The sequence below is a fragment of the Sinocyclocheilus grahami genome, unplaced genomic scaffold, assembly GCF_001515645.1.
Source record: "Sinocyclocheilus grahami isolate Dianchi unplaced genomic scaffold, SAMN03320097.WGS_v1.1 scaffold817.1, whole genome shotgun sequence".
In the NCBI taxonomy this organism is placed as follows: Eukaryota; Metazoa; Chordata; class Actinopteri; order Cypriniformes; family Cyprinidae; genus Sinocyclocheilus; species Sinocyclocheilus grahami.
The window spans coordinates 340,320-361,538 of NW_015505996.1; the positions used below are offsets into that span (position 1 = coordinate 340,320).

Genomic DNA, 21,219 nt, shown 5'->3' on the forward strand with positions numbered 1-21,219 from the left:
TATCTTCCTTTGTGTTTAGCAGAAGGATAAAATTCATACAGGTTTGGAACAACTTGAATATTTGAATCTCTAATGAACTGTCCCTTTTAGGGCTGCAAACTGATTAATCGCGATAAATCGTTTCAAAATAAAAGTTTGTTTACATACTATATTTGTGTGTACTGTGTATATTTATTATGTATACATAAATACACACACTTAGATGTATATATTTAAAAAAATATATTTATGTATTCGTATGTAAACACTTGTATAATTTATATTATAAATATAATTTTTTTTATATAAATCTAACATATATACATGTATGTGTGTGTATTAATATATATACATAAATAAACACAGTACACACACATTTAGTATGTAAACTAGTGCTGTCAAACGATTAATTGCATCCAAAATAATTTTTTGTTTGCGTAATATATGTGTGTGTGTACTGTGTATATTTATTATGTGTATATATAAATACACACACATGCACGTATATATTTAAGAGAAATGTTATGTTTATATATTAAATATATTTATATATAATATAAATTACATGAATATAAACATATACATGTAAATATTTTCAAAATATATACTGTATATGTGTGTATATATGGCCTACATAATAAATATACACAGTACACACACACAGGCTATATTATGTAAACAAAAACTTTTATTTTGGATGTGATTAATCGCGATTAATCGCATCCAAAATAAAAGTTTCTGTTTACGTTGGTGCTGTCAAACGATTAATCGCATCCAAAATAAAAGTTTCTGTTTACGTTGGTGCTGTCAAACGATTAATCGCATCCAAAATAAAAGTTTCTGTTTACGTTGGTGCTGTCAAACGATTAATCGCATCCAAAATAAAAGTTTCTGTTTACGTTGGTGCTGTCAAACGATTAATCGCGATTAATCGTTTGACAGCACCAATGTAAACATAAACTTTTATTTTGGATGCGATTAATCGCGATTAGTCGTTTGACCACACCAATGTAAACATAAGCTTTTATTTTGGATGTGATTAATCACGATTAATCGTTTGACAGCACCAATGTAAACATAAACTTTTATTTTGGATGCGATTAATCGTTTAACTGCACCAATGTAAACATAAACTTTTATTTTGGATGCAATTAATCGTTTAACCGCACCAATGTAAACATAAACTTTTATTTTGGATGTGATTAATCGCGATTAATCGTTTGACAGCACCAATGTAAACATAAACTTTTATTTTGAATCAATGAATCGTGATCGATCGTTTTGCAGTCCTAAAAGCTACACTGAAAATTGCCTAAAATGGTAACTTAATTAAATGAACTGCTTTTATTCAAGTCAAAAATATTGTTTACCTTCACTAAGCCAACTTTCACTTCATCTAACATAGTACTTAGAAATATCTTGTGATGAAATGCAATTTGCAACAATAATTCTTTTTGTATTTGATCATTCAGTCACCGAATAACTCGATTCTTTAAATGTTTTAGAATAAAGTTTGCATGCGATGGTGGATTTTTAATGCACTTGGCAAGCTTGATCATCTCCACTATGATGATGTCATGCAATTGTATTTATGAGCCATTGCTACGTTTGATTAATCTTATTTGTCCCACTTTTCCCGATGTTTGCTGAGCCCAGCCTATTTAAAACGCTCGGGTTATTGTAGCTCCATCTTCAGAGGCCCCTTTAAAATCTGTCTGCAAATGAGCTGTCTGTTTTGTACCAATGGGAGGTTATGAAGATGAAACACGGCTGAGATGTGTTGACTCGACAGGCACATGTGCACCCGTGGTGCTGAAGGAACAGCTCAGTGAGCCCCGTCGCAATGAAACAGTCCTCAGTCCTCCAAGTTTGCGTCTCGCTTCATTCGCTCTGACCATGAAGAGACAAAACATCAGGACCCTCGTGTTAATCATCTGCACTTTCACTTATTTGCTCGTCGGAGCGGCTGTTTTTGACGCTTTAGAGTCCAAGATGGAGATCACCCAAAAGAAAATCCTGGACGATCGGAAGCGAGAGCTAATGGACAAGTACAACTTGAGCAAAGTGAATTTTGACGAGCTGGAGCGGGTCGTGCTGCAGCTGAAGCCGCACAAGGCTGGAGTCCAGTGGAGGTTCGCTGGCTCCTTTTACTTCGCCATCACGGTCATTACCACCATAGGTATGTCAGACATGCAAATATCATGTGCGTCAACTTGTTTTTCATAAAACTTTTTAATTGCTGTCATTGTGTTCAGAGTTCCCCATACAAGACCGTCCAAATATGATTATAATAAATCATAAATTAGTTCTTGGTCGCCCATGTTGTACACTAATCTGCGTGTGCGTATTTATGCCAGTTATATTAATAAAGTACGCGAATTTTAGGCTTTTAATGTAGGCACATAATAATAAAATACATTGCATGTAGGCCTATTTTGGTTATTTCGAACGCTGAATTCATCCAAATGTAAATGAATTGCTTTTCCGATGAGTAACAGCCTTGTAAATCGTTTTGGGAGTGTTTAAATAACACACCCTGGTAGAAAACCCAGTTTAAGATGGTAGCTGTGTTTGGAACATGCTAACTGATTTCTAGATGGTCATCAGCTGGGTCAAACTGCCTGTTAGTTGCTCTAAATTGGTCATTCTGCTGGTCTAGAGTGGTAGTTAACTGGCCCAGTCAAGACATTAGCTGGTCTAACATGGTTATTAGTTGGTCCAGGCTGGTTGACCATTGTGGACCAGCAATAAATCATCTACAATCTGCTCAGGGGATTTTTAGGTTGCTGGTCAAGCAAATGAGCATCTTAAAGACCAGCCAGAACACGTCCTCGTACTTTGTCCAAAACACTGTGGCCAGCTCAAACTGGATTGTCCAGCAGGGGCACAGATAGCTTATGTGTACTTACACAACCTTCAGGAAAAGTCAGACTTCCTAGAGATGTTGAGACATCTGTGGGCTTAGCTTTGGTTTAGCTTGGCAGTGTAGCTACTACATGCGTGACACTGGACGGCTCTCGAAGAATCAGACACTTAGCCGACAGAAGGTTGTACGAGGTCGTTTAATTCATCCAAAGACCAGCAGACCATGTTCAGTGACTGGCCTTCGTCTGTCCGTCTCTCTCTGCGCTTCATTGTCTCGGCAATAGAATATATGGACATGACATGTCGAGCAGTGACAGCACTGTCCTGCAGTGTGACCTGCTGTACTTAATCTAAAACGACATTAAACACTTATTTATTATTCTTGTATAACATTAGAGTTGCTTATTTATGGCCTTATATTAATTGAGAGACTGCATTCAATTGCGTACTTTTTATACTATATGCATTTTATAGCCTGTTGAACAAAAGAAAAGGTGAAAGGTAATTATAAGTAAACGAACGGGGACCAGTTAGAGCTCCTACAATGTATACTTCCTTTCATGTGTTTATGATACATATTTTTTGTATTATATATAATACATACAGAATTTTTAACTCTTAAAATCATTCTCAACTATACTCAAATAAAAAAAAATTCGTTAAATGCATAATTCTATGCAACCTACTGTATTGAATGAGTACTTGTAGTATACTTGTAGTATACTTCAAATCTTAAAAGTATATTTAAAAAAAAAAAACGAAATGAAAGGCCACTTAAGTGCTTTAACAGAAAAAAACGTTCATGTTCCCTAAAACACTTAAGTACACTTTTAAAACGTGCAGTTTGTAAAAATGTCAAATGAACAGTTTTATTTGTTATACAGTTTTAATGTTTTGTTATGCTTTAGGAGTACACTTATTTGGATGTGTTGACAAACAAACATGTTAAAACTGTTCATCAGCACATTCAGTAATAAACTTTAACCATTTCAGAGACAACAGAAATAATTATGAAAATTGCATAGATGTACTTATGGGTTAAAATAACTCTTAAGTTAAACTAACTGCATTAATATAAATTTAAACTAGAAGACATTTTCATTAAATTGCAATTATCATGCAAGTATGATTCCTGAACACATTACGTAAAGTTCGCACTTAAATCCATTCTATTAAAGTATATTATTTTCATAACAAGTACTCTTTTTTAAGTATGCTAAAGTATACTTCTTTTTCACAAGGGTTCTATAGATTCAATTTGGATCGTGTAATGGACTGTAAATCATATTGCAATCTCAACCCCATTTTAGGATTCACAAAAACTCAACTTTATTAATTTTTCCATTGTCATGTATGCTGTGTTTCCTCTTATCAGATACATCCATGGTCAGGTCTGTTTCATGTGTCTTGTATAGATCAGGTTACTGTGCACACTTGCCATGAGTAATCTAATCATCAGTTAAGCAACCGGCCTGCCAGCATCTTATTGTCAATGCAGGACACTCTGTAAACAAGGAACTGTTTACTAGTAGCAGTCTGTGGTATCAGCTTAGTACACTCAGCTAACCTGATCCATTAGTCTAGTGGAAGTTCCTTTAATTATCAGCCCACAGTTCTGTATTACCAAACAGGACTGTAACCAGCATAGATATTGAGGAAGATGTGTTTCCATGAATATCCAGATGAGGGTTCAATCAATACTACCTCGGAAATTTGGTTACATCCTTCTTGTCACCAGGCAGGTTTAGTTAACATGGTGACCAGATTGATTGATTTAAAGATGGGCAGATTTTATGACAAGTGACTCATGACTTGTATGATCTCTCTTATTTTGTTAAAAGTATTCACATTTTCACAAATTCTGCAAGGGGTTCCAAAACTTTCGCATGCCACTATACTCTGCTGTCATTAGCATGATAATAGCATACTGGTTTAGTTGTTAAGCCAGAAAAATACTCAATATAATAAATATCAAAATAAGTACCGTATTGGCCCGAATATAAGACGACCCTGATTATAAGACAACCCCCCTTTTTCCAGATGTACCTTTTGGAAAAAGGCTTTTTAAATCTTGTTTTTTTTCTCAGTAAAACACATTTTGTCTTCAATTATTTTCATATTGTATATTTTTCCTATTTAAATTTTTGTTTTGAAAGTATGGTAAAAACTGGTCAAATGTACCAACAATCACATTTAAAAAATATACACTTTTTGATATACCATTAAAAAAAGAAAAACAGGTAGCCCATCTGAATTAGGACATTTAGGCTATCTATCTAATAGTAGCCTACCAAAGTCTTACGTTTTAAAATCACAAAGGGAGTTTGGTGCCATCAGGCTAACGTGACTCATGCAGCTGTAAGGTTTTCTTTTTCTTTTGTTTATACTCGTGATCTTTACAACACGCATTACATTACGTATTTCATGGCACACTCGTTTTATGCGTATTTGGCGCCACCAATTGTTGTGAGTGTATTATTGATATGTCAAAGTCTAGACCCTGAATATAAGACAACCGTGTTTTTTCAGATGTATTTCCAAGAAAAAAACATTGTCTTATATTCGGGTCAATACGGTATGTGAACTCAGATGTCTGCAACTACGCACACTCAATTTCATGCAGCATTGCGTTTTGAAATGTGCCAGCTAAACAGGCATTGTAGTAGCAGTATGCTAAGCTATTAGCAGTTAGCTTCAGTTTATAGCTTTGGTTATGTGCTATTAGCCAATGTGTAACGCAATTTCAAAAAATGCAGGCGAACTGAAAAAATATGCCTGTGGCAACATTTCTGCAAAATGATGTTATGTTGCTTCCTTGCATGTTTTGTGTCAATTTCAAAGTGAATTGTCCAGTGAGTGGTGCTAAAAGTGTGTTAAGTTTTCTCCAAAAGAGATGAATGTGAATTTGGCTATGTTTATTACGTTGGTTGTTGTACACGAATGAAATGTCCAGTCACTGGCGCAATTGAAAATACTGCCTAGTAGAAAATGACAGTGTTAACAAAAGCAAATGTGAAATAAAAATGCATTTGCTCAAGCAAAAATGCCATTTTAGCTTGCCTCAGGGGCATAGATTACGCGGGGGACGTGTCCCCCCCCCCACTTTTAATATCACGTAAATCCGTCCCCCGCACTTTTTCAGGCAAGTGTGTTTGCATAGAGGTTTTCAAGAGCCGGTGTGAAAATATAGATTTAAATTCAAAGAGACAGGATAGTCTGTGCATGATCTGATGTTTTATTCGGACCCAGAATAAGTCGAGATGAACATCGCGGATCGCTAAACATTCCGTGCAGTGTATGTTTCATTCATACTCGAAGCCGGAGGGCGCTCTCGCACAGAAAGTCATACGAGGAAATTCCTAATATGGACAAAAGCATCCCGCTATGGCTGTATGAAAACAGTTGTTTTCACAGAAAACTGAAACATTAAACATACGATTGCGACAATATATGGTTTATTTGTGTTTGTCAAGTCATCTCCAAGTAATAAATAAAGTATATGAACAATGCAGTGCTAATTGACATAGCATTTATTACAGTATAGAAACTATTCTGCGCATTTAACACATAGCACATCTATTTTAGCATCACTTTTACTCCAGTCATACGATCCTTCAGAAATCATTCTGATATTCTGATTCTGATTTGCTGCTCAAAAAACATTTATTATTACGATGAAGTTGAAAACAGCTGAGTAGAACTTTTTCAGATTTCTTTGATGAATAGAAAGAACAGAAGAACAGCATTTACAGTGGGGCAAAAAAGTATTTAGTCAGCCACCAATTGTGCAAGTTCTCCCACTTAAAAAGATGAGAGAGGCCTGTAATTTTCATCATAGGTATACCTCAACTATGAGAGACAAAATGAGAAAAAAAAATCCAGAAAATCACATTGTAGGATTTTTAAAGAATTTATTTGCAAATTATGGTGGAAAACAAGTATTTGGTCAATAACAAAATTTCTATAATTTATTTTCCAAAAAAAATTTAAATTATACTGACTCTAAGCTTTTTTTGGTATGGTGTATAATGTTACAAAAGCTTTTTATTTCACATAAGTACTGATCTTTGGATCCTTCTATTCATCAAAGAATTCAGAAAAAATGTACTCCACTATTTTAAATATTGATAATAATAATAATAATTAAAAAAGGTTTCTTGAGCAGCAAATCAGCATATTATAATGATTTCTGAAGGATGTGAGACAGGAGTAATGATGCTGAAAATTCAGCTGTGATCACAACAATCATTTTTAAATATATTCAAATAGAAAGCAGTTATTTTAAATAGTAAAAGTATTTCACAACATTACTGCTTTTGCTGTACTTTGAATCAAATAAATTCAGGTTTGGTGAGCAGAAGAGACTTCTTTATAAAACATAAAAAATCTTACTGTTCAAAAACTGTAGACTGGTAGGTTATATAGATTACAGAAATGTTATATTGTAATGTTTTATATATATATAAAACATTTCTGTCCCCCTCACTTCTGAAATGATGGCTACGCCCCTGGCTTGCCTACACAAGTCTTTGATGTCTTTTATCATAATTCGTGTTTTGCTGGACTCAAGCTCTCACAAGTGCAGTGCTGTATCAGGTGAGCCACCGAGCAAGTTTACTAAGCCATACATATGGAGCTGGTTATGTCATGCAAACATCAAAATCAGTATCGGTTTACAAATCATATACTATGGTAAAAGTGTTATCAGGTCATAACATAGTATCATGCAAGGAACCATGTGAAAAGAAGTGTTTATTAATTAATAATCTACCCCTGTAATCATAATTTGTATAAAAGGAAAACTGCCACTAGTGTTGAGTTCATCTGGAAACTGCAGCGAATTACATATAGGTAAGTTTTTTTTATTATTAAATTATTAAAATTGAAGAAGCACTTCAATTCAACAAGTAGATCCATCTGCATTTTGTCATGTTGAGCACCACTGTTTTTGAGCACAAGAGTGGATGTTTTGTAAAGACATTTCCTTTTATACAGAGCCTAATTATACAGAGCTTTCATAATGCAACCCACCAACTAGTCCATTTTGAAATATGCAGTTGATTGATTTCAAAATACTGTTTTACACTTAACTAATATCAATAGCAGAACTCTTGCGCTCTTGTGATTTGAAAATATATGTTGTTCAGCACAGATTTTGAGGGGGATTTTAATTCCAAAACACTAGAATAATGTGCTCCCTAGACGTTTTTGAATTTATGCTTCGAATGCTGATGTGAAAGATGTGGGATCAATACAGTTCCAGGGTCCGGCGACAGTACAGCGGGACACGAGCACCTCTTCTGCCCTCCTCTGCGGGGAAGGAGTGTTTTGAATGGAAAGAATGTGAACTGAAAAAACAAATACCCTCCTGGCCAGCAGAGCAGCAGGTCATACATCAGTTGGAATCTGTGGCTTTTTGCACTTTATACATTTCAGGCAACATTTCACATAGAGAATCTGTTGATCAGCTTGACAGCTCTAGTGTCCCAGTTGATTTTTCAAAAGGGCAATGAAGGTGCTGTTAAGGCCTTGTATTTGCAGCATTTGATTTTTTTTTTTTTTATATGCCACTTTACCCAAAGCATATTTACAGTACACCAGCCAGCTGCATAGACCATTTTATGACACCCATGGTGCAAAGATACACTTCTAAAGGAAGTTATACAGAGATTACAGCATGCAATGCACTGCATATCCTGCCCTAAAACTAACAGAAAAATCCATATTTCCTGATATTATGCACAAAATCCGGTGTTTAAACGGCAAGATAAAAATTTTACAACTAATTTAGTTTTACCTACAGTCAAATCCATCAATATTTTCATCCAACATTGTTTGTATTATGCCGTTGTCCCACAGAGCTCACAGAATGCACAATATTTGAATACTGTAGGCCTACACACAAAATCAATTAAAAACAATATTAATACTACATACTATACTATACTAATTATATTACATACTACTATATTAATTATAAAAAAATGCTAATTGATATCCATTGCGATTTAAAAGGGACTTGTTGCTTGTTTGAATGAGATAATTGATATCTGAGAAAGATGTGTTTAAGCACATGGCCTTGGGTTGTTGTTGGCATGACTTTCTGCAGTGCAATTATGCTTACGTATACTGTATATGTGGATACATTTTCATCCATTGTGACACATGGCAGGTTGCCCTTTAGTGACGGCATCACTGGTGCTTTGCAAGGACAGTCACCATCAGTCATCATGAAAGACCCATTTCTGCATCCAAACAAAGCTATGATCTTATATCGCCCCATAACCATGAATACAGTTATATTACACTCTGTAAAGCTCACTGTAAAGCTGCTTTGAAACAATCTGTATTGTATAACGTGCTATATAAATAAACCTGACTTGACTTGATGCTCTCAGAAAAAAAAGGTTGAAAAACTGGGGTGGTACCTTTTTGAAAGGTACAAATAAGTATCATTAATATCTAAACTTTGGGTACTAAAATGTACCTTTAAGGTACTTCTATGCACCCTTTAGGGGTCAATAAGATACAAATGTGTACCTTTTTAAATGGTACTGTTCTAGTGACAGCTGTGTACCTTTTTTTCCTGAGAGTATTATTATCTTATATTATATTATATTGTATTATATTATTCATGTCAACATGTTTCAGTCAGAATAAAATAAAGTATACATTATTAAAATTATTGTTCAAAGTTAACATAAAAATAAACATAAAAAATGTTTACTGGGGTTTGTTTTACAAGAAATAAAATTTTAGTTTCAGTTTATCTACTTCAAATTTTCACATTTAATTCAGTGTGTTACCGGCCATTTCTTTGTAATTGTTTGAGGAATTTAACCATTTCTGAGTGATTTTTTTTTTTTTATACAATTTTATTTTTCAGTGTAGGACATTTGGAAAAGGACATGAATTGGACAAGTTGGAAGACATGAAATATGAAGCAAAATAAATGTACACTACCTTTCAAAAGATTTCTTTTTTCTTTTTTGAAAATTATTTAGCATTAACCTGATCAAAGATGACAGTAGACTTTTACATTGTTATAAATTGCTATAACAATTTTCTCAAGTAAATGCCATTCTTGTGAACTTTCAATTCATCAAAGAATCCTAAAAAAAAACTTTTTCAACATATGTTTTTTGTTCAGCATTCAGCATATTAGAATGATTTCTGAAGGATCATGTGACACTGAAGACTGGGAGTAATGATGCTGAAAATTCAGCTTTGCATCACATGAACAGATTACATTACAAAATATATTAAAATAGAAAACATATTTTAAATGGTAATAATATTTCACAATATTACTGTTTTTGTTATCAATAAAAATAAATGCAGACTTGGTTAACATAAGAGACATGTATTTATGCAAATGAATCTAAAAAATTATAGCAATTATTTAAAACAAAAATTAAAATGTAGTAATACTATATCAAAGAAGGGAATCTGACATTTATTATCAAGTAATGCTGTCTTACGTAAAAGAGAAAACCAAACAGCATTATATAATCACACGACTCTGCAGCACTGGTTTGCCATCTCGATTTTCAAGAAGATGTGAAAGATTAAAAGTGACAGCAGCAGGACATCTGACCCTAAACACTGCTACAGTTACATATAGCCTACTAAACATAACGGCTCCGCACGTGTACACGCACAAATATAAATAATCATGTATAGAAATGGGTTTTTCTTTCTTCATATATTCCAAAACGTCTTTGGAGGGTTTTCTATGTGCCATAGGATAATCTGATTATTAATCATTTCATTAATCCTCGACATAGGACTGGTGAGCTGACAGTGATGTAATTCTAATAAAGGTGGATGCATCCCAGATCTGCATTTAACAAACACATGCAAACAGCAGACACACTTAGGAACAAATATATAACATTTTGTCCATTATATTTATTATTACCACCCCTTATGCTTGTCCCTTAATATGGTTTATATTGTAATTTAACCAATGGCAAACATCTTTAATCCTTAATTTGGCACCATCCCTTCCCCCAACACTCTCACACCTTCTCTAAGTATTTAATCCCCAACCCCTTTATAATATGTGTTCAACTACTGAATGGATTTGCAGTGACTGCAGCACATTTGATGATAATAATTCAGAAAAAAAGGAGTTATTTTAGGAGATGTAAGCTGAATGGGTTGGAGAGAAGCAGAGACATGAGAATGAGCTTTAAACAGCAGCCTGTACGTACAGCTGGCTCGACTGAGCCGCTTTCAAAGAAATAATTCATGCTGCTTCTATAATAAGAGCAACTGGACTCCATCAAAGTGCAATGCAAAAACAATTACAGATGATCAAGCAGATAATCAAGAATTTTAACAGGTGCAGGGATGGTAGGGATATTGTTGTACTTACAGTGCCAAATCATCCCAAACGTTCATATTTTAGCAAACAAGATTTTGAATTTGAATACTGGATTCCTATAGAGAAGTTTACACACATCCTTTAAAGAAATAGTTCACACAAAAATGAAGATTTGCCAAAAACGTGCTCACCCTCAGGTCATCCGAGATGTAGATGAGTTTGTGTCTTATCTGAACAGATTCGGAAAGATTTTGCATTACATCACTTGCTCACCATGAGAGTGAATGGGTGCCGTCAGAATGAGAGTCCAAACAGCTGATAAAAACATCACAATAATCTACAAGTAATAACCCACACCACTCCAGTCCATCAAATAATGTCAAAAGCAGTGTGTTTGTAATAAACAAATAAATCAATAAGACGTTTTTAACTTAACTTTATTCATAATATTGCTTTTTCTAGTGAAAATTCATCTTGTCTGAATCAGGAGCGATATATGCACAGATCAAGCACTGTTTACCAGTGAAAACAGTTCTAAACAAATATGTCAGTGGGTTTTGATGTGAGAGGACAACAAGGGATGGATTTTTTCACTTGAGGAAGCGTTATTATGAATTATGGACCTGTTTTTAGCCATAAACAACAGTTGAAAACCCTTAATGATGGATTTGTTTCTTACAAACATACAGATTTTCACTTCACAAGACAATAATGGGTGGACATTTTTTTGGGTAAACTATTCCTTTAAAAAAAAAAAAAGATTTTTGTTTCTGTTAAAGGGGTCATATGATGTTGCTAAAAAGAACACTATTTTGTGTATTTGGTGTAATTAAATGTGTTTAAGCGGTTTAAGGTTAAAAAAACACATTATTTTCCACATACTGTACATTATTGTTTCTCCTCTATGCCCCGCCTTTCTGAAACGCGTCGATTTTTACAAAGCTCATCGGTCTGAAAAACAAGGTGTGCTGTGATTGATCATTTTGATGAACTTTGCAACACTGACACTGTTACTGAACTGAATCAATATTAAATTAAGCTAAATAATGGCACTATGATCTTCGTTAGTACAGCTAAAATTGAAGTTGTTTTATAATTGATTGATTCTGCAACATTAACACTTGTGTTATTTTCTATTACTCTGAAGCTGCTTTGAAACAATCTGTATTGTATAAATTCCCCCAAAGGACATTCTACTGACTATAAGTAACTTTGCAGGTACATTTCAACTTATTCTACTAATCCTAACCCTAACTATAACCTAGCAATCTACTAATACTCTACTAATAATGAGAGTAAGTTGTTGTGTAGTTGCAAAGTTACTTATAGTCAACAGAATGTCTACTCTAAAGGGACCAAAATTAGCCATTAAAGTGTTTTCTACGAAAGTTCTAAGCGGCCATGCAATATATATTTTTTCCTTCATGTTTTCTCGTTATCTCGACATAACGAGAGTTGTTTTCTCGTTATAACGACTTAATTTTCTCGTGATTTCGACATAACGAGTTATTTTCTCATTATAACGACTTAATTTTCTCTTGATCTCGACATAACGAGTTATTTTCTCGCGCATTCCCTTCAAAAAAAACAAAACAATCCACTGCGTCTTCAGCGGCTCAGATGTCGGGAGTAAATGACGACTGCTATGTTCATTATTACATCCAACAACAAAACACCTCAATCACTTAGGAGACATTCTTGTCTGTACGTGCTCTAGCAGCGAAACAATGGCGGACTGATGACAGCTCACTCAGGGCGGGTCTATGCTGAAACGGTAGTGTCTGTCAACAATCGTGGGATCATCTTTTTAAGTGGGAGAACTTGCACAATTGGTGGCTGACTAAATACTTTTTTTCCCCACTGTATCTGAAATAGAAATCTTTTGTAATATTATAAATGTCTTTATCACTTTTAATCAATTTAAAGCATCCTTGCTAAATAAAAGTGTTAATTTCTATAATTTATTTTCCAAAAAAAATTTAAATTATACTGACTCTAAGCTTTTTAATAGTATGGTGTATAATGTTACAAAAGCTTTTTATTTCACATAAGTACTGATCTTTGGATCCTTCTATTCATCAAAGAATTCAGAAAAAATGTACTCCACTATTTTAAATATTGATAATAATAATAATAATTAAAAAAGGTTTCTTGAGCAGCAAATCAGCATATTATAATGATTTCTGAAGGATGTGAGACAGGAGTAATGATGCTGAAAATTCAGCTGTGATCACAACAATCATTTTTAAATATATTCAAATAGAAAGCAGTTATTTTAAATAGTAAAAGTATTTCACAACATTACTGCTTTTGCTGTACTTTGAATCAAATAAATTCAGGTTTGGTGAGCAGAAGAGACTTCTTTATAAAACATAAAAAATCTTACTGTTCAAAAACTGTAGACTGGTAGGTTATATAGATTACAGAAATGTTATATTGTAATGTTTTATATATATATAAAACATTTCTGTCCCCCTCACTTCTGAAATGATGGCTACGCCCCTGGCTTGCCTACACAAGTCTTTGATGTCTTTTATCATAATTCGTGTTTTGCTGGACTCAAGCTCTCACAAGTGCAGTGCTGTATCAGGTGAGCCACCGAGCAAGTTTACTAAGCCATACATATGGAGCTGGTTATGTCATGCAAACATCAAAATCAGTATCGGTTTACAAATCATATACTATGGTAAAAGTGTTATCAGGTCATAACATAGTATCATGCAAGGAACCATGTGAAAAGAAGTGTTTATTAATTAATAATCTACCCCTGTAATCATAATTTGTATAAAAGGAAAACTGCCACTAGTGTTGAGTTCATCTGGAAACTGCAGCGAATTACATATAGGTAAGTTTTTTTTATTATTAAATTATTAAAATTGAAGAAGCACTTCAATTCAACAAGTAGATCCATCTGCATTTTGTCATGTTGAGCACCACTGTTTTTGAGCACAAGAGTGGATGTTTTGTAAAGACATTTCCTTTTATACAGAGCCTAATTATACAGAGCTTTCATAATGCAACCCACCAACTAGTCCATTTTGAAATATGCAGTTGATTGATTTCAAAATACTGTTTTACACTTAACTAATATCAATAGCAGAACTCTTGCGCTCTTGTGATTTGAAAATATATGTTGTTCAGCACAGATTTTGAGGGGGATTTTAATTCCAAAACACTAGAATAATGTGCTCCCTAGACGTTTTTGAATTTATGCTTCGAATGCTGATGTGAAAGATGTGGGATCAATACAGTTCCAGGGTCCGGCGACAGTACAGCGGGACACGAGCACCTCTTCTGCCCTCCTCTGCGGGGAAGGAGTGTTTTGAATGGAAAGAATGTGAACTGAAAAAACAAATACCCTCCTGGCCAGCAGAGCAGCAGGTCATACATCAGTTGGAATCTGTGGCTTTTTGCACTTTATACATTTCAGGCAACATTTCACATAGAGAATCTGTTGATCAGCTTGACAGCTCTAGTGTCCCAGTTGATTTTTCAAAAGGGCAATGAAGGTGCTGTTAAGGCCTTGTATTTGCAGCATTTGATTTTTTTTTTTTTTATATGCCACTTTACCCAAAGCATATTTACAGTACACCAGCCAGCTGCATAGACCATTTTATGACACCCATGGTGCAAAGATACACTTCTAAAGGAAGTTATACAGAGATTACAGCATGCAATGCACTGCATATCCTGCCCTAAAACTAACAGAAAAATCCATATTTCCTGATATTATGCACAAAATCCGGTGTTTAAACGGCAAGATAAAAATTTTACAACTAATTTAGTTTTACCTACAGTCAAATCCATCAATATTTTCATCCAACATTGTTTGTATTATGCCGTTGTCCCACAGAGCTCACAGAATGCACAATATTTGAATACTGTAGGCCTACACACAAAATCAATTAAAAACAATATTAATACTACATACTATACTATACTAATTATATTACATACTACTATATTAATTATAAAAAAATGCTAATTGATATCCATTGCGATTTAAAAGGGACTTGTTGCTTGTTTGAATGAGATAATTGATATCTGAGAAAGATGTGTTTAAGCACATGGCCTTGGGTTGTTGTTGGCATGACTTTCTGCAGTGCAATTATGCTTACGTATACTGTATATGTGGATACATTTTCATCCATTGTGACACATGGCAGGTTGCCCTTTAGTGACGGCATCACTGGTGCTTTGCAAGGACAGTCACCATCAGTCATCATGAAAGACCCATTTCTGCATCCAAACAAAGCTATGATCTTATATCGCCCCATAACCATGAATACAGTTATATTACACTCTGTAAAGCTCACTGTAAAGCTGCTTTGAAACAATCTGTATTGTATAACGTGCTATATAAATAAACCTGACTTGACTTGATGCTCTCAGAAAAAAAAGGTTGAAAAACTGGGGTGGTACCTTTTTGAAAGGTACAAATAAGTATCATTAATATCTAAACTTTGGGTACTAAAATGTACCTTTAAGGTACTTCTATGCACCCTTTAGGGGTCAATAAGATACAAATGTGTACCTTTTTAAATGGTACTGTTCTAGTGACAGCTGTGTACCTTTTTTTCCTGAGAGTATTATTATATTATATTATATTATATTATATTGTATTATATTATTCATGTCAACATGTTTCAGTCAGAATAAAATAAAGTATACATTATTAAAATTATTGTTCAAAGTTAACATAAAAATAAACATAAAAAATGTTTACTGGGGTTTGTTTTACAAGAAATAAAATTTTAGTTTCAGTTTATCTACTTCAAATTTTCACATTTAATTCAGTGTGTTACCGGCCATTTCTTTGTAATTGTTTGAGGAATTTAACCATTTCTGAGTGATTTTTTTTTTTTTATACAATTTTATTTTTCAGTGTAGGACATTTGGAAAAGGACATGAATTGGACAAGTTGGAAGACATGAAATATGAAGCAAAATAAATGTACACTACCTTTCAAAAGATTTCTTTTTTCTTTTTTGAAAATTATTTAGCATTAACCTGATCAAAGATGACAGTAGACTTTTACATTGTTATAAATTGCTATAACAATTTTCTCAAGTAAATGCCATTCTTGTGAACTTTCAATTCATCAAAGAATCCTAAAAAAAAACTTTTTCAACATATGTTTTTTGTTCAGCATTCAGCATATTAGAATGATTTCTGAAGGATCATGTGACACTGAAGACTGGGAGTAATGATGCTGAAAATTCAGCTTTGCATCACATGAACAGATTACATTACAAAATATATTAAAATAGAAAACATATTTTAAATGGTAATAATATTTCACAATATTACTGTTTTTGTTATCAATAAAAATAAATGCAGACTTGGTTAACATAAGAGACATGTATTTATGCAAATGAATCTAAAAAATTATAGCAATTATTTAAAACAAAAATTAAAATGTAGTAATACTATATCAAAGAAGGGAATCTGACATTTATTATCAAGTAATGCTGTCTTACGTAAAAGAGAAAACCAAACAGCATTATATAATCACACGACTCTGCAGCACTGGTTTGCCATCTCGATTTTCAAGAAGATGTGAAAGATTAAAAGTGACAGCAGCAGGACATCTGACCCTAAACACTGCTACAGTTACATATAGCCTACTAAACATAACGGCTCCGCACGTGTACACGCACAAATATAAATAATCATGTATAGAAATGGGTTTTTCTTTCTTCATATATTCCAAAACGTCTTTGGAGGGTTTTCTATGTGCCATAGGATAATCTGATTATTAATCATTTCATTAATCCTCGACATAGGACTGGTGAGCTGACAGTGATGTAATTCTAATAAAGGTGGATGCATCCCAGATCTGCATTTAACAAACACATGCAAACAGCAGACACACTTAGGAACAAATATATAACATTTTGTCCATTATATTTATTATTACCACCCCTTATGCTTGTCCCTTAATATGGTTTATATTGTAATTTAACCAATGGCAAACATCTTTAATCCTTAATTTGGCACCATCCCTTCCCCCAACACTCTCACACCTTCTCTAAGTATTTAATCCCCAACCCCTTTATAATATGTGTTCAACTACTGAATGGATTTGCAGTGACTGCAGCACATTTGATGATAATAATTCAGAAAAAAAGGAGTTATTTTAGGAGATGTAAGCTGAATGGGTTGGAGAGAAGCAGAGACATGAGAATGAGCTTTAAACAGCAGCCTGTACGTACAGCTGGCTCGACTGAGCCGCTTTCAAAGAAATAATTCATGCTGCTTCTATAATAAGAGCAACTGGACTCCATCAAAGTGCAATGCAAAAACAATTACAGATGATCAAGCAGATAATCAAGAATTTTAACAGGTGCAGGGATGGTAGGGATATTGTTGTACTTACAGTGCCAAATCATCCCAAACGTTCATATTTTAGCAAACAAGATTTTGAATTTGAATACTGGATTCCTATAGAGAAGTTTACACACATCCTTTAAAGAAATAGTTCACACAAAAATGAAGATTTGCCAAAAACGTGCTCACCCTCAGGTCATCCGAGATGTAGATGAGTTTGTGTCTTATCTGAACAGATTCGGAAAGATTTTGCATTACATCACTTGCTCACCATGAGAGTGAATGGGTGCCGTCAGAATGAGAGTCCGAACAGCTGATAAAAACATCACAATAATCTACAAGTAATAACCCACACCACTCCAGTCCATCAAATAATGTCAAAAGCAGTGTGTTTGTAATAAACAAATAAATCAATAAGACGTTTTTAACTTAACTTTATTCATAATATTGCTTTTTCTAGTGAAAATTCATCTTGTCTGAATCAGGAGCGATATATGCACAGATCAAGCACTGTTTACCAGTGAAAACAGTTCTAAACAAATATGTCAGTGGGTTTTGATGTGAGAGGACAACAAGGGATGGATTTTTTCACTTGAGGAAGCGTTATTATGAATTATGGACCTGTTTTTAGCCATAAACAACAGTTGAAAACCCTTAATGATGGATTTGTTTCTTACAAACATACAGATTTTCACTTCACAAGACAATAATGGGTGGACATTTTTTTGGGTAAACTATTCCTTTAAAAAAAAAAAAAGATTTTTGTTTCTGTTAAAGGGGTCATATGATGTTGCTAAAAAGAACACTATTTTGTGTATTTGGTGTAATTAAATGTGTTTAAGCGGTTTAAGGTTAAAAAAACACATTATTTTCCACATACTGTACATTATTGTTTCTCCTCTATGCCCCGCCTTTCTGAAACGCGTCGATTTTTACAAAGCTCATCGGTCTGAAAAACAAGGTGTGCTGTGATTGATCATTTTGATGAACTTTGCAACACTGACACTGTTACTGAACTGAATCAATATTAAATTAAGCTAAATAATGGCACTATGATCTTCGTTAGTACAGCTAAAATTGAAGTTGTTTTATAATTGATTGATTCTGCAACATTAACACTTGTGTTATTTTCTATTACTCTGAAGCTGCTTTGAAACAATCTGTATTGTATAAATTCCCCCAAAGGACATTCTACTGACTATAAGTAACTTTGCAGGTACATTTCAACTTATTCTACTAATCCTAACCCTAACTATAACCTAGCAATCTACTAATACTCTACTAATAATGAGAGTAAGTTGTTGTGTAGTTGCAAAGTTACTTATAGTCAACAGAATGTCTACTCTAAAGGGACCAAAATTAGCCATTAAAGTGTTTTCTACGAAAGTTCTAAGCGGCCATGCAATATATATTTTTTCCTTCATGTTTTCTCGTTATCTCGACATAACGAGAGTTGTTTTCTCGTTATAACGACTTAATTTTCTCGTGATTTCGACATAACGAGTTATTTTCTCATTATAACGACTTAATTTTCTCTTGATCTCGACATAACGAGTTATTTTCTCGCGCATTCCCTTCAAAAAAAACAAAACAATCCACTGCGTCTTCAGCGGCTCAGATGTCGGGAGTAAATGACGACTGCTATGTTCATTATTACATCCAACAACAAAACACCTCAATCACTTAGGAGACATTCTTGTCTGTACGTGCTCTAGCAGCGAAACAATGGCGGACTGATGACAGCTCACTCAGGGCGGGTCTATGCTGAAACGGTAGTGTCTGTCAACAATCGTGGGAGGGGCCTGCCTGTGTGATGTACATCTGGCCAGAATCTGAGAAAGTGCTAATGATTTTTTGGGGATTTAAAAAAAGCACTGGGTGGACTTTTGTCATTATAGGGTGGTTGTGTACACACACTGCCAACACACATTTATGTTCGAACACCATGTAAAAGTGAATTTTGCATCTGATCTTCCCTTTAATGTCCTGTATACAGACTTTGTAATATTTCCACACAAAATATATTGTTGCAGTGCAGTTTGTGTACAGCTCCAGAATAGATATCAGGCAAAATAAAACGTTTGCCGATTATGCTGGTTGACTGGTGCATCTCTACAAATTATGAGATTGATTATTGACAACCCTAAAAATAATGAGTTACATCCATTATATTTTCTAGGATATGGTCATGCGGCCCCCAGCACGGATGGTGGGAAGGTGTTCTGCATGTTCTACGCTCTCCTGGGGATCCCCCTCACCCTGGTGATGTTCCAGAGTCTGGGTGAACGCATCAACACCTTCGTCAAGTACCTGTTGCACCGTCTCAAAAAGTGTCTTGGCCTTCGGAACACAGAGGTCTCAATGGCCAACATGGTGTGCATTGGCTTAATATCCTGCATGAGCACCTTGTGCGTGGGAGCAGCGGCTTTCTCCCGCTATGAGGACTGGAGCTTCTTCCATGCGTACTATTACTGCTTCATAACCCTCACCACTATTGGTTTTGGGGACTATGTAGCCCTGCAGAAGGATAATGCGCTACAAACCAACCCCCAGTACGTCGCGTTTAGCTTCATGTACATCCTCACGGGACTCACGGTCATCGGCGCCTTCCTGAACCTGGTGGTTCTGCGTTTCATGACCATGAACGCTGAGGACGAACGACGTGATGCCGAACAGCGTACGCTGCTGTCCCGAAACAGGCGGACTGGCGTTGCCGGAACCAACCACTGCATGTCCGACCCACCGTCTTCATCCACTGCGGGCCACGGAGGAGAGTCTGGGAAAGGGTTGTGTAACGTCTACGCCGAAGTGCTGCATTTCCAGTCCATGTGCTCTTGTCTCTGGTACAAAAGCCAGGAGAAGATGCGCTACTCGATTCCCATGATTATCTCCCACGATCTGTCCACTTCAGACACCTACATGGAGCACAGCGAGACCTCCGACGCCCTCCACTCCAACGGCTGCGTGTGCAGTGCCTTGCAGGAGCACTCGGCCACCAGTTCGGGGTACACAGGCCTGCTCAGCCCAGCACATTACCGAAGACTCTCCAAACGGCGCAGCTCCATCTAGAGGGCTGGAGGATGTATTGCATGTGAATCTCTTTCGCCTTACGGAACCAACCACTGTTATACTTGGGGTTGAAAAAACGCTGCTTCTAAGCTGCTCAGATCTTCTGTCAGCCGAATATATGTAATGTAGTGATAGATGGGGCAGGGCAGCCTGTCAGCAGGTGCTGCTTGAGGACCGGAGACATAGCAGCGTGCAATAAAAACAGGGTAAAGCCTGTATTATTTGAGGTACACTTTGAGGATTTCGAGAAAAGACAAAACTCAAACTGCTAGCTCTTCACTGAACTCAAGAGTAAATAGAAACAAATGCAGGTCTTTCAAAACCAACAAGTCCCAAAGTGTCAGGCTCTTCTGGTTTTGATTTGAATAGATAGTTATTGTGATGCAACCGTTTCTACAGTGAATACTTTATTATCTTTGCAGGAGTTATCATAGTAATTAAACAAATAAAATATAAAAAAACAATTATGTTATATGAGAACTTTGCTAATGATTAGTATAGACCTTAGTCAGGGAAGAGCCAGATTTAATTTCTGATAGGAATAGAGTGCTACTGTGATGACGTATTTTTTGTAGGCCAAACTGAAGCTTAGCTGGTTCCCTCGACATCATGATAATCTTCACAAATTATACAACTTATATGAATTT

At 35.1% G+C, this 21,219-nt stretch overlaps 1 protein-coding gene across 1 annotated transcript; it reads left to right on the forward strand.

Moving 5' to 3' along the window:
* The first annotated feature begins 1,746 nt into the window (after positions 1–1,746).
* Positions 1,747–20,947, forward strand: LOC107562302 (potassium channel subfamily K member 3-like). Its single transcript, XM_016246933.1, has 2 exons — positions 1,747–2,158; positions 19,683–20,947. Exons 1-2 carry the CDS (start codon positions 1,876–1,878, stop codon positions 20,570–20,572), a joined length of 1,173 nt encoding a protein of 390 aa, XP_016102419.1. The 5' UTR covers positions 1,747–1,875; the 3' UTR covers positions 20,573–20,947.
* Positions 20,948–21,219: the final 272 nt, after the last annotated feature.

Excerpts from the sequence above, each read along its gene's own strand:
- LOC107562302 (XM_016246933.1), top strand. The coding sequence starts at position 1,876 with ATGAAGAGACAAAACATCAGGACCCTCGTGTTAATCATCTGCACTTTC. Across the intron at positions 2,159-19,682 it reads CACGGTCATTACCACCATAG|GATATGGTCATGCGGCCCCC; the intron begins GTATGTCAGACA and ends TATATTTTCTAG.